At 34.0% G+C, this 12,126-nt stretch overlaps 1 protein-coding gene across 1 annotated transcript; it reads right to left on the reverse strand.

Moving 5' to 3' along the window:
* Positions 1 to 3,147: 3,147 nt before the first annotated feature.
* LOC115976013 lies at positions 3,148 to 6,385 on the reverse strand. The gene is made up of 3 exons (XM_031097077.1): positions 5,798 to 6,385; positions 4,509 to 4,746; positions 3,148 to 3,596 (listed from the first exon to the last, which is right to left on the reverse strand). The coding sequence occupies exons 1-3, from the start codon at positions 6,167 to 6,169 to the stop codon at positions 3,442 to 3,444; spliced, it is 765 nt and encodes a 254-aa protein (XP_030952937.1). The 5' UTR covers positions 6,170 to 6,385; the 3' UTR covers positions 3,148 to 3,441.
* Between the last annotated feature and the right edge of the window lie 5,741 nt (positions 6,386 to 12,126).

A 12,126-nucleotide genomic window follows, 5' to 3' on the forward strand; every position in this document is an offset into this window, starting at 1 on the left:
AATGAACTCATCCTTAGTATAAAAAACACTAATTTTCTTTATCCATGAAGAATATAAGACCACCTAGAAACTTAGTGGTATTCAAAGGCTAGTCTATTAAAGAGCTCAAATATTTAACTCAAGAATACCTAATGGTGTCAGCTTAAGTAGGGTTCATACTTAAGTCTGAAGGTTGTGTATGTGTGTGTCTATATATATATATATATATATATATATATGGTTAGGTTCAAATAACGTTACTCTACTCAATATTTTTTTTATCAAATACGAATTTTGACAAAGCCAGTATTAGATTACATTTTCTTTGTATACCTCTATGCTTGTAAAAATTTTAAAATATTTGAAATCAATAACTATATTGTCTATATATAATATTTAAATTTTAAGTTTATGTATTTTAAATTTTAGGTAAAATATAAGTTTATGGATTGAATATTAAATAACATCTGAATTGCACAAAATTTGACATGTATATTAGCATAGTTTTTAATCTAGTTAGTAAAAACAAGTATTGTATGCATGCATTTAAAACTTTTTTAAAAAAAAAAAATTCCTTCTCTCATTTTGAGTCCGATAGTACGAAATTATATGCCTTCTTTCAAACTCTACCCCTTTTACACTACCTCTAAACTATTAAAATGTGCACTTATTTCTCTAAACTATTAATTATTCATGGAACAAGGTGCAAAGTGCTACACGAGTAATTGTTTAAGGGGTTTGGCTTACCTCTAGTACTTTTTTAACTTTAATCTCCTTTTATTTTAATGAAAAATTACCACATTACCCACTAACTAAATAAAATGTGTAGATTAAACTTATTACCACTTACCATTGTATATTTAAAACAAAAGAAAATGTTCAGTTAAAAAAAGTACTAAAAGTAAGTCAAATTCTTGTTTAAGAGGATAAATGTGCACTCTCATAATTTAAGAGGATAAGTATTATATGAATAATAATTTAAAAAGGGTAAAGGTCCGTTTGTTTTACGCGTCTAGCGTTCATGTTTGGCATTTCAGGTATTTTTTTTTTTTTTTTTTAAACCAGTGCCTATTTCACTATTCATGGGACATGAACAGTGCAAATAGACATGTGAACAGTAATTTTAAAAGTGAACAGTAACCAGAAAATGATTTTTTATTTTCAGTTTTCAGCAAAATAAGCGGTATCCAAACGGACACTAAATGTACATTCTCGTGATTTAGAGGACAAATGTAATCATTTATTTTAAGAAGATAAAGTGTAATTTCGTCCAAATTAAAAATATAATAGCTTTTGTTATGAAAGATTTAAAACACAGCTTTCTTAAATACGTTGGTTTCAGCAAAAACTAAAAAAACAAAAACGTCTGTTAAAAAATTCTCAATGAACTATGATACCTAGGTCAAAATGGCCAAATACCACTGTTTGGAAAAGTATGTATGGAATATTTAGCAATCTACCACCTTTTTTAAACTCGAATTTACCGTGTAATTCGAGTTCTAGAAATTTGAATTCTTTGAAAAAATAGCCTTCATATTTTCTGTGCTATTTTTTTATGAAACTCGAGTTACATAAAAAAAAATTTTAATTTTTTCATAGTACTCGAGTTCCCCAAACTCGAATTTCCAATTGATCCCTATATATTTCAAAAATAATGATAAATTACAAAATATTTTCAAAAATAGTGGTATTTGGCAATGATACCTAGAGGTAAAGGATTTAAAAAAATCTCAATGAAACCTCTTGGTCAAACACAGTCATAGTTTAATATATTTTACTTTATTAAATCCTAAACTCAAATAAAAACAAAAGCTACCAAAAACATAAACACAAACTTTTTCTTTTCTCTTGTTGCTGTAATTATGCATCACGGTTCCCAACACAAACCAAAAAATAAAAATTCATTGGGTCTCTTTTTTGTAAGAGTTGTGATAGGAATTCTCAGAAATAAATAAATAAATAAAAATAAGAATTGTGATACGAATGCAACAAAGTATTGCAATATTTTCACACAGTATAGAGTATCGCAATATTTTTACACAGTTGAAATATCAGATTGTATGGATCAAAATAAAATATTATACTTGAACTCACCACAACTAAAATAAAGGTGTTGTGAAAATGTTGTAATTTTTTTTTTTTTTTAATCTTTAGACTCTCTCTTTTTTTAATATTCAATAATAAGGTGAATAAAGATTTCAACCCTGATTCTCATAATAAAACAAATGAGAATATACTGGTAAACTACATTACTCATAATAATCATGGTTAGTTTTGTAACCATGATTATATTGGAATATTCCAATGATTATATCAGACTTGGCAGGAATTAAAATACCATGGTGCAAAGATTATTGTATTTATCTCCATAAAACAGTATATGCAATAAATATTTCTGTATTTTTATTACACATTTTTTTTTTAAATAAATATATTATACTCATACCATATACATACCATCTTTTCACCGTTTTCATATTTTTATGCCAAATTTTTGAAGCGTAACTTTTTTTTAAAGATGCCAAATAATGCCCCATCCCGTCCATATACTTACCTATCAAAGCTCTCTCTTTCTAAAAAGAAAAATTCTACCAACAATATTCCCTTTTTCTCTACTACATTAACATAAATGAATAGAGAATGAGATAGGCTTCAAATCAAAATGGTTTCAGAAATACGAAACTTTAATTGACAAAATTAGGTTTCCTAGTACCTAATTAAAAACAATGTAAAAGAGTTGGGTTTTTTTTTTTTTTTTTTTTTTTTGTAATTCCCTCAGAAAAGGGAGGCTCTTCCAACTCAACTGAGGCAAGACTGGAAAGAACTCTTAAGCTTGGAACCCTGCTTTCATTCAAAGCTACAGCGAAAGCAGAGTTCCAAGCTTCTATTAGGACCATTCTAAACTACACGAAGCTGTATTATAGTAAATGAAAATGATTACATTCTTATTTATCCTTGCTGACAAGATGCCAGGTGTGCACGCACAGGTAACGTTCGATACAGTTAGTTCGTAGATATCGTCTGGCTGCAAGATCTTCTAAATTCGAGTATTCACATAAAATCAGCAATCAATAGAGAAACCCACCTAGTATTGAGTCCAACTTCGACTAACTCCAATGCCATGAACCAAACAAGCCACACACAGAGAGAGATGAGTGAAAGGGAGAATAAATACAAGACAAAACCACTGTTTTCTCTTCATATAGACACGCAAACTGCAAACAAACTGCAAAACTCCGATTAATTATACAATGCGAAATGAAAAGACAAATATAGGAAGATCACTATCTTAGCTAGCAGTACTAATTACAATCATATGCTTCCAAACCGCAAACAAGCAACAATATTGAGCAACAGCATAATCACAAGAGCCATGTGTCAAGAAAATTTTGCAGGCATAATCCTGTAAAAAGGCATGTATAAGATTTTCTACACACGTGGACTTCTATTTGTTGTAACTTCTCAATCTGCTCTCTTGCCTAGTTCTTCATGGTGGTGAGCATGCCTACCAGTAGAGTAAGACGAGATTGCTGAACCAGTCATAAGGAGCGATTGTTTAGCAATATCGAAGCCTTTCTTTGTTGCCCACCACAAAGTGCAGAAGAATCCAATCCACCCTGGTTTACACACAAATTTTGGGTCCAGAAAGAGGAGTTATGGGAAACATAGCCACTGAGCAGTATCAAAAAGTCAATATAATATGAACGATTATCAAGCTTCATGTAACAAAGAAAAGCAAAATAAAGCCAACGATTTGATAGCATGAGCAGCAAATTTGACTAGCAGATGCTAGAAAAAAACCACTAATATTTTTTTTATCTTCACATTAAACAAGGAATGAATTTCATTAGACGGTGCATACAATGAAATACTGGCTGGTTTCTTACTTGCATAGACAAACTGAAAGAAACAAAAAAAGTATATCACAATACGAGGATATGTTCATATTTATCTAACCAGAGATAGAAACAATTATTTGACAAGTGGTCCATTGTGGGCCCAGCCCCAGAAGCCCTTACATACAGTCAGTCATGATCAAAACAAAACAAAATCGCGCTTCAACATCAACTTCAGGGTGATGTGCAATAATTTTTTATTATAGTTATCATCTTTGTAGACTAGACTAGATTATTTAATTACGGATATGGTTCCGATCAGAAAGTTGAATGAGTTAAATTTTGTCTCATAAATTTTAAAGCGAAACCAATGTTACAAGGTTAGCAATCGCTTCTGGTTAAACACTAAAGAGCAAAATTCCCAATCATCCGTTGAAGTTCGTATAACTGATAAACCATTGGCCGGGTAGGACTTGATAATAAGAAGTAAGTAAGTATAATTTGGGCAAGTAAGAACTGAAAAAGCCAATGATCTCTAATTCAAATGATACCTCTTTCCCTTTTAATAACAAGGTGGAAGGTGAGGTGAGGTTCTGAGTTGAAGATCCCCTGGGTGCATGTGTAATTACCAATAAAAGAAAGAAAAAAAAAAAAAAAAAGGTGTGGCGGGTGAGAAAGAAAGGTCATCTCTACCTGTAGCTATCAAAGCAGCTATGATTGCTGAAATTGTAGTGCTGGAAATAACAAACACAGCTACTGATAACGCTCCAATGTATATAAATGTTACACAGGTGAAGAAAAGAGCCAAGAAGCCACCTGCCGCTGCCAAAGACACCAGAAGAGATATGACAATGGCATTGACAGTTGCAGCCAGAAAGAAAAGCGTAAAGACAAGCAATCCTGTCAAAGCAAGAACAGTGATCGTCCCAACCTGCAGTACATTTGGAAAGTAAATCAAGATATACTCAGAAGAGATATTAAGAATAAAAAGAATACGGGATCTACAAGTTTAGTAATTAAAATTCACGAACCTCTATTTAGAATGTAAACTTATTGACAAAACTTGAGAGACAAATTATAATCACAGCTTAGAAACAAATTATAATCATTCAATCCTCAACCTCCGATAAGAATTGAACTCAACAAAGCAATTAAATTCCTATTATTTATGCTAGAGTCATATCCACCATAAATAGTTTCAACCATAATTTTCTTCCTCATCAGCTTAACTCATGCTCTAGGTCAAAGCTTAGCTAGCGCCATACCTGTAGTAGGAGATACCACAGTGACATGGCTTTGGGCTGGTTCCTCCATGGACAATGCCACAACCTCTTGTCATTGTGATGCCCCCAACCCCATGCCTCTATTCATTAATACCGTTTGCCACACCATCTTATCCTCGTATTTTCATCAATTGGTTTTACATGCTTCCACAAAACCATTCACTTCACCTGTAATGTCATTCATATATCTCTATAGTCTATATCCTCATTCTATGCTAATCCCAAAAGATTTGAATTTTATCTTTTGTCTTGCAATTAGGGGAAAAAAAAATCTCATCTTTTGTCTTGCAAGAAATATGAATGGAGTAGCACAATGTATCTAAAACATAATCGTAGAGAACAACCCCCCCCCCATTAAATCAAGTAAAATAACAATCAGAGGACACAATCCCATTGTGAAATCAGAGTATCATTACCCGGGCAATAATCAACACAAGAAAATTTAGAAGATGGGTAATCTCATTTTGAGTTCATACTACAAATCCAAGTATATTCTTATTACAATCATTAGTAACTAATAATAAATAACTCGAGATCATGATGGGGGTTTTCTTGTTCTGTGTATGCCCTCTATGTGTTTGATAATTTGTCTCTTATTTAACCTTGGTATTTGTTGTAACAAAGGTACACTTTTGATAGACAACAATATACTAACTTTGTAACACTGTACAGATGATAAATAAATAAAAAAAGACTTACAGAAATGACGAGGAGAGCACGAAGAGGAGAGCCTCTTCGAGCCCAGTTAAGAACATTCCGGGAGGTGTTTCCAGCAGCTTCGCGAAGGAGAGGGGCGTTGTGGGCCACAGAGGTCTTGATCCGGTGCAGCAGCGGAGCAGGATCCGCACCGTGATCAGGAAACAGAATCGCCGATATGAAACGGTGGAATACGCTGTACAACGTCTCCTCCGCCCCCCCTCCTCCGCCGCCGTGGTAGTGTTGTTGGTGTTGGTGGTGGTGGTGGTGGGGGTAATTCCCTTTAGGCTGGTCGTCCTCGCCGGCCCCGTCGGTCACCTCCACGTAATTACCATTGCCAGTAGGCCTCTCCGTACCGTACAACGATTCATCCATTTTGATTTTTTTTTTTTTTTGGTAGAGAGAGAAGACTGTTTGTTTGTGAAGTTGAAGACTCTCAGTAGTGAGTGGCCATCCCAATCAATGATTTGAGTTCTTCATTTACTAGTCTATAACTAATTGTATTTTAATGAGTGGGGGAACTAGGATTTTATAGCGATGATGGCACGACGTGCTGATTCTGATTTGACAACACTTTTCTTTTTTTTTTATTTGGTCTTTCAAAAGTGAGGAGGATATTTCCTATGATAATTTGTTCGTACACGTGGATTGTTGTTATTTTTAATTGGGTTGATCTTTTCTTCCCCTTTATTTAGATTCTCTCCATCAGGAGGCCGACATCCAAGAATTTTTTGATAATCTTTTCTTTTATTTTTTTGATAATCACCGACATCCAAGAATTAGTTCTCTTTAATTTGCGGTTCCTTTTGTTTACCGACAGAGTTGTTTTAGCCTGTGTCTAGCTCAATGTAAAATGTTTTTGAAAGTATTTTTAGGTATTTGGTTGTGTTTTTGAAAATGCTTTAAAAAATGCATTTTTTTTTAGTTTCCAAACAAATATTATATCGGTAACAAGATGACGGATCGACAGCAGTTCATGGGTGGGTTGATGGCTCGATCTAGTTGCATTGGTAGCAACGAGATCAATGGTTCGATCCAGAGGTGGTAGCAAGATCTCGTTGGGTGGGTGGTCAAGGTGGTCCAAACAGTTCATGGGTGGGTCGCTCACGGTGGTCCGATCGACTCAGGGGTGGCTCGCTTCACTGGGCCACGATGGTCCAATCTATTTTCTGTTGACTCCTCTTTGATCTCTTAGTGCTCATTCATCTATGTTCAAGGTCTCTTCTCTTCTCTTCTCTTCTCTTCTCTCTCTCTCTCTCTTTGGTTCTGTGACTGAAAATAAAATGTAGGAAAATAGAATTATAGTTCATTTTACACTAAAATCAATCCTATTTTACAATCAAAGGGAAAATGATTTAAGGTTGATTGGACTTTTCAATCTATCCAAACACCTTTAAAGCTATAAAATGTTTTCTGTAAAATGTTTTTGATAATTCTCTGAAAATCAGTAAGTTGGATGGTGTGGACTTTGATGATTTAGAGAGCCTGAAAAAGAAGAAAACAAAGATCAGAGGAGACCGGGGTTGACCGGCCACAAATCCTCCGATGATGAAGTTAGTTCCTCTCTTCCGAAAATATATAATTCCAAACTTTTGGGGGTTGTCTTTTTAGGAAGTCAAAACATACCTTTAATTGTCAGAGATAAGTGTTTGTATAGGTTTAGGGAAACGGTTATTTATCTGATAACTTCCCCTAAAATTAAGGAGCTCGGAAAACTCGGTGGTAACTTCCATAACCGCTATGGAAGTTACATCGCTCGGTCTTGTTTTTCATAACCGCTATTGGGAATGGTTTATGGTAATGAACCTTGGTTCTTGTGCTCGGTAGGAATGTGGGGGTCATCCAAGACTTGTGCCAAGTTGGGATGTGTAGAGGTCGTCCACACATTTTATGGATGGACGACCTTGTCATGGACGAGTATTCCGTATAGGCTGGCTTTTTCCATTCTTGCCCTGGACAACCATTATGGACGAACTTGGAGTTGGTTTATTTTCTAGTACACCATCAGTTTTCAATCAAACCAAATGCAGCCTTACTATCACAACAAAATGTATAAGTGTTGTACATATGTTATGACAATTTATTGTGTTCTTAGACTTTCTCTTACTCAACTCTTTTAACTTTTTAATTTTAACAAGTGGCTGTAAATTAGAAAATTTGGTAAAATGCAAAAATTAACGTGAGATTTGGGTTAATGTCAAGTACTAGTTTTTACTAGTTTTTTTTACAATTTTTTCAGTTTCCAAACAAATATTATATCGGTAACAAGATAACGAGATCGAGAGAAGTTTATGGGTGGGGTCAATGGCTCGATCTAGTTGCATCGGTAGCAACAAGATCAATGGTTTGATCCGGAGGTGGTAGCAAGATCTCGTTGGGTGGGTGGTCAAGGTGGTCCAAATGGTTCATGGGTGGGTCACTCACGGTGGTCCAATCGGCTCAGGGGTGGCTCGCTCCACTGGGCCACGATGGTCCGATTTATTTTCTATTGGCTCCTCTTTGATCTCTTAGTGCTTATTCATCTATGTTCAAGGTCTCTTCTCTTCTCTTTCTCTCTCTCTCTTTGGTTCTGTGACTAAAAATAAAATGTAGGAAAATAGAAGTATAGTTCATTTTACACTAAAATCAATTCTATTTTACAGTCAAAGGGATAATGATTTAAGGTTGATTGGATTTTTCAATCTACCCAAACACCTTTAAAGCTATAAAATGTTTTCTGTAAAATGTTTTCAATCAAACCTGTATGGGGCACAGTTCCCCCTAGGGCTCCTACGTTTGTATGATCCAATGTATTGGTGCCACGTATATGAGGCTTTAACATTGTTGGGCATTGAGCCTTGGACCTCAGGACCTTGAGTGCACTTGTGTGTTCTATTGGGCTCGTGGCCTTAGTCCAAACTAACCTTGATACCCTTCTAAAACTCAAAGACCACAATGATACCATCATGACACAAGCTGCAAGTGTAATTCCCTACCGGTCAACTCAAACCCGGTCGGGAAGCGCAAATCTCCTGGGAAGGTGGACTCGTAGATGCTCGGTATTGCCTTGGGAATTAATGCTGCCGAGAATATCTCCTGAAGTAAGGAACTAGTTCCACTGCCACTTTCCCCACACCCTACTCCAAACTACACACCCACTTAGCGGTAATAACATTGGACCTCCTATACCACTAACCACGAGAGTAATCATAACTCCCCACTAATTATAAGGCTATAAATAAGAAAAGCTGGGGAAGAAGAAGGGTTGTTGAAAGGGGCAAGAAAACTAAGAATATAGAGAGAGGGAAAGCGTTAGGTTAGTGTAGTAGGAGGATAGAGAGAGTAAAACAGTTCAGAGGGAGAGACAATTAAGCTAGGTTTCTGTGAATGACCCAAAGTAGGAAATCCTAAGCCCACTTCACAAATAAGTTGTGAGCCCAAGTGAGGTCCGGCCTGCTAGCTTCATCCTTGGCGCACACAAAACCAAATGCAACCTTACTATCACAACAAAATGTATAATAGTGTTGTAAATATGTTATGACAATTTATTGTGTTCTTAGACTTTCTCTTACTCAACCCTTTTAACTTTTTAATTTTAACAAGTGGCTGTAAATTAGAAAATTTGGTAAAATGCAAAAATTATAGTGAGATTAGGGTTAATGTCAAGTACTATCCAATTTTTCCTTAAACACAAATCATACTTAAAACTATTTATGCTAAATTCCACAAACAATGTTGTCCCACAATGACTATATTGTGGTAATTATATACACAAAGAAATTTCTACGTGGTAAATAGTTGAGTAACAAGCTTAGCTCCAAACCAGTATAGAGTTATCTCTTTCAATCCACTACACTGCGATTTATAAAATTATTCATGAGTATTTTAAGTCACATGACTTTTTTAATAAGTCATGTAATTTGTTTAAATAATATACATGGATAATCTTATAATTCATCGTGTAATGGATTGGAAGAGATGGTTCTATACTAGTTTAGAGCTAAACTTTGTCCAATAGTTGATGGATTAGCTAGAGATGAAAAAGAAAGCAAAAGAAGGAATAGAGGAACCTGTGTTAAAGTACAATTTTTTTTAAGGTAGTATATAACATTTGCCCAACTCTCAGGGGACTTTTTGTAATTTACCCTAGAAAATTTATTTGAAAAAGAGTTTATTTAATTAAATTATAGTGTAGATTGTTTTATTTAAAATGACAAATCAAAAAAAAATTATTATTATGAGTTGGTTAATTATATTCAATCAAAAATATGCAGCATAATCGTGGAGTTTATTGACTTATTAGCCAATGTAATTTATTGTGTATTGATAATAGTTTAAAAGTGCAATATACTCATTATGTGTATTTTTCTCTTATAAGAGATTAAAACTAATGAGTTAAGCATACATATATGAAACTAAAAGAATTCAAGGATTAAGATCAATTGAGAAGTGTCTTTTGAAGAATTTAATGAGTCAAAGATGTGTGAAATCATAAAAGGAAAGAGAGAAATTCATTTAAGCCAAAAATGAAAAAAATCTGGCATGGAAATATTCTGACCAATTTTAGTATTTTGGTCATATCTTTTTTACTCCAATATTGGATTGACTTAATTCTTGCGGCTACGGAAAGAGGACTTGAAGATCTCAAATTTTATAGTTTACCAAAACTTCAGAATTTGTATGCCGTTTTCAAGGCCAAACCCAACCTAAAAGTTGACCCACTGTTGAAAAACAAGAATTGACATTTTTTTTTTCCTTCTTAGGAGCATGTGTTTTAAGGTTTTGAATGTTATACATATTAAAGAGATACATGGGCAGCCACATTTTTGGCTGCAGGAAAACCTTATTTTTCATCAATTTTTGAGATTTTTTATTTTCTGTAGAAGTTTAAGAACCTAAACTAGGGTAAGGGGTGAATCGCCAGTGTTGTAAGTTGTCTACTATTCAATCTGTTAGGATATATGTGAATCATGTTAAGAACATATGTCATTTAGAAATAGCTAATCCTTTAACAAAACGCACTTGTAATTAGGTAGATTTAGGATGTGTTTAATACTTCAAGGAATAAGAGTTCAAGTCCTAGTATTAAAGCCATGCAAATCTGTCCAAGAATCAAGTGAAGAAGTGTTATTCTTTAAATCTCGACAGATAGTTCAACAGATGTATCTATTGAGATTTAAAAGGTAAAGTTCGACAGATAATCTCGACAGCTGTATCTATCGAGAATTACAAAAATTAGTTTTTCAGATCTGTTTTTCACATATATCCAAGCTATGTGTTTAGGTTTTCTTTTCTCACAACCATAGACATATATGAGGATTATTCTAAGGGCCGTCATAAGGTAGTTGCACTTATTGTTGCAAGCATATTGTAACCGGAGATCATTTGCCCTAGTTCATCTTTCTCTTGAAGAAGCTGCTACGTTTATACGCCGTAGGGTTTTGTGACCAAGGAGCTTCTTGATCTTCATTGTTTGGTGAACTGAAGAACTTTGCAACCAACATCCTTTTCAAGTTGGTGTGTTAGTCACTTATTGAGATCTGTGCATCGATTGGCTAGTCATGAACTTGGAGCCGTACATTGAAATGAGAGATTGTCACTACATTATAAGTCCAATTATATATTGGGGTAAGGGTTCAACTGTTGGTATAAGATACTAGGATTCCTTTTACTTGTAACCGCTTATTTTGATAATAATGAATTCTCAGAAGTGATGACCTTAAATTCACCCGATGGGGTTTTTGTCTTAGAGGTTTTTCCCATTCGTAAACAAATCACCGTGTCAAATTTATTTTGCGTTGCATTTAACTTAGTTGGTGATTTGTTTTTGCTACCACGCGTATTGCATGTTAATTGACTTAATTAATTAACTTGACTAATTAATTGGTTAATTTACCATAAAGGGTCAATATATTTTTGGCGTATCACAATCCAAGAATTTTTTCATATTTTGATTATTGAAATCAATTGTTCTCTTTCCATAATTATTTTGTTAGATTGATATTTAATTTCTAATTATTTCATAAGTCTATTCTTGAATCTTCTTATTATTAGAATAATGTTTTATAATCTCTCTAGTAATAATGTTTTATAATCTCTCTAGTAAAACGTAATAATCTTGTTAGATATTACTTTTGCCATAATATTGTCTCTAGGGTATGTGATGTTCTTGAGTTTTTCTAGCAAAGATATTTTTTTTAAAGATTAAATTGTTTGAATAATTGATGAATATAATCCACCAAAAAGAGTTTTATTAATAAAGCTTATTTCAAAATCTTTCAATCAAATAGTTTGTGTTTACTTACCCGATTATGTACTAAATTGGAATGGTAATGGATGCTTAACAATATTGG

This window comes from Quercus lobata, chromosome 2 (assembly GCF_001633185.2).
Source record: "Quercus lobata isolate SW786 chromosome 2, ValleyOak3.0 Primary Assembly, whole genome shotgun sequence".
Lineage (NCBI taxonomy): Eukaryota > Viridiplantae > Streptophyta > Magnoliopsida > Fagales > Fagaceae > Quercus > Quercus lobata.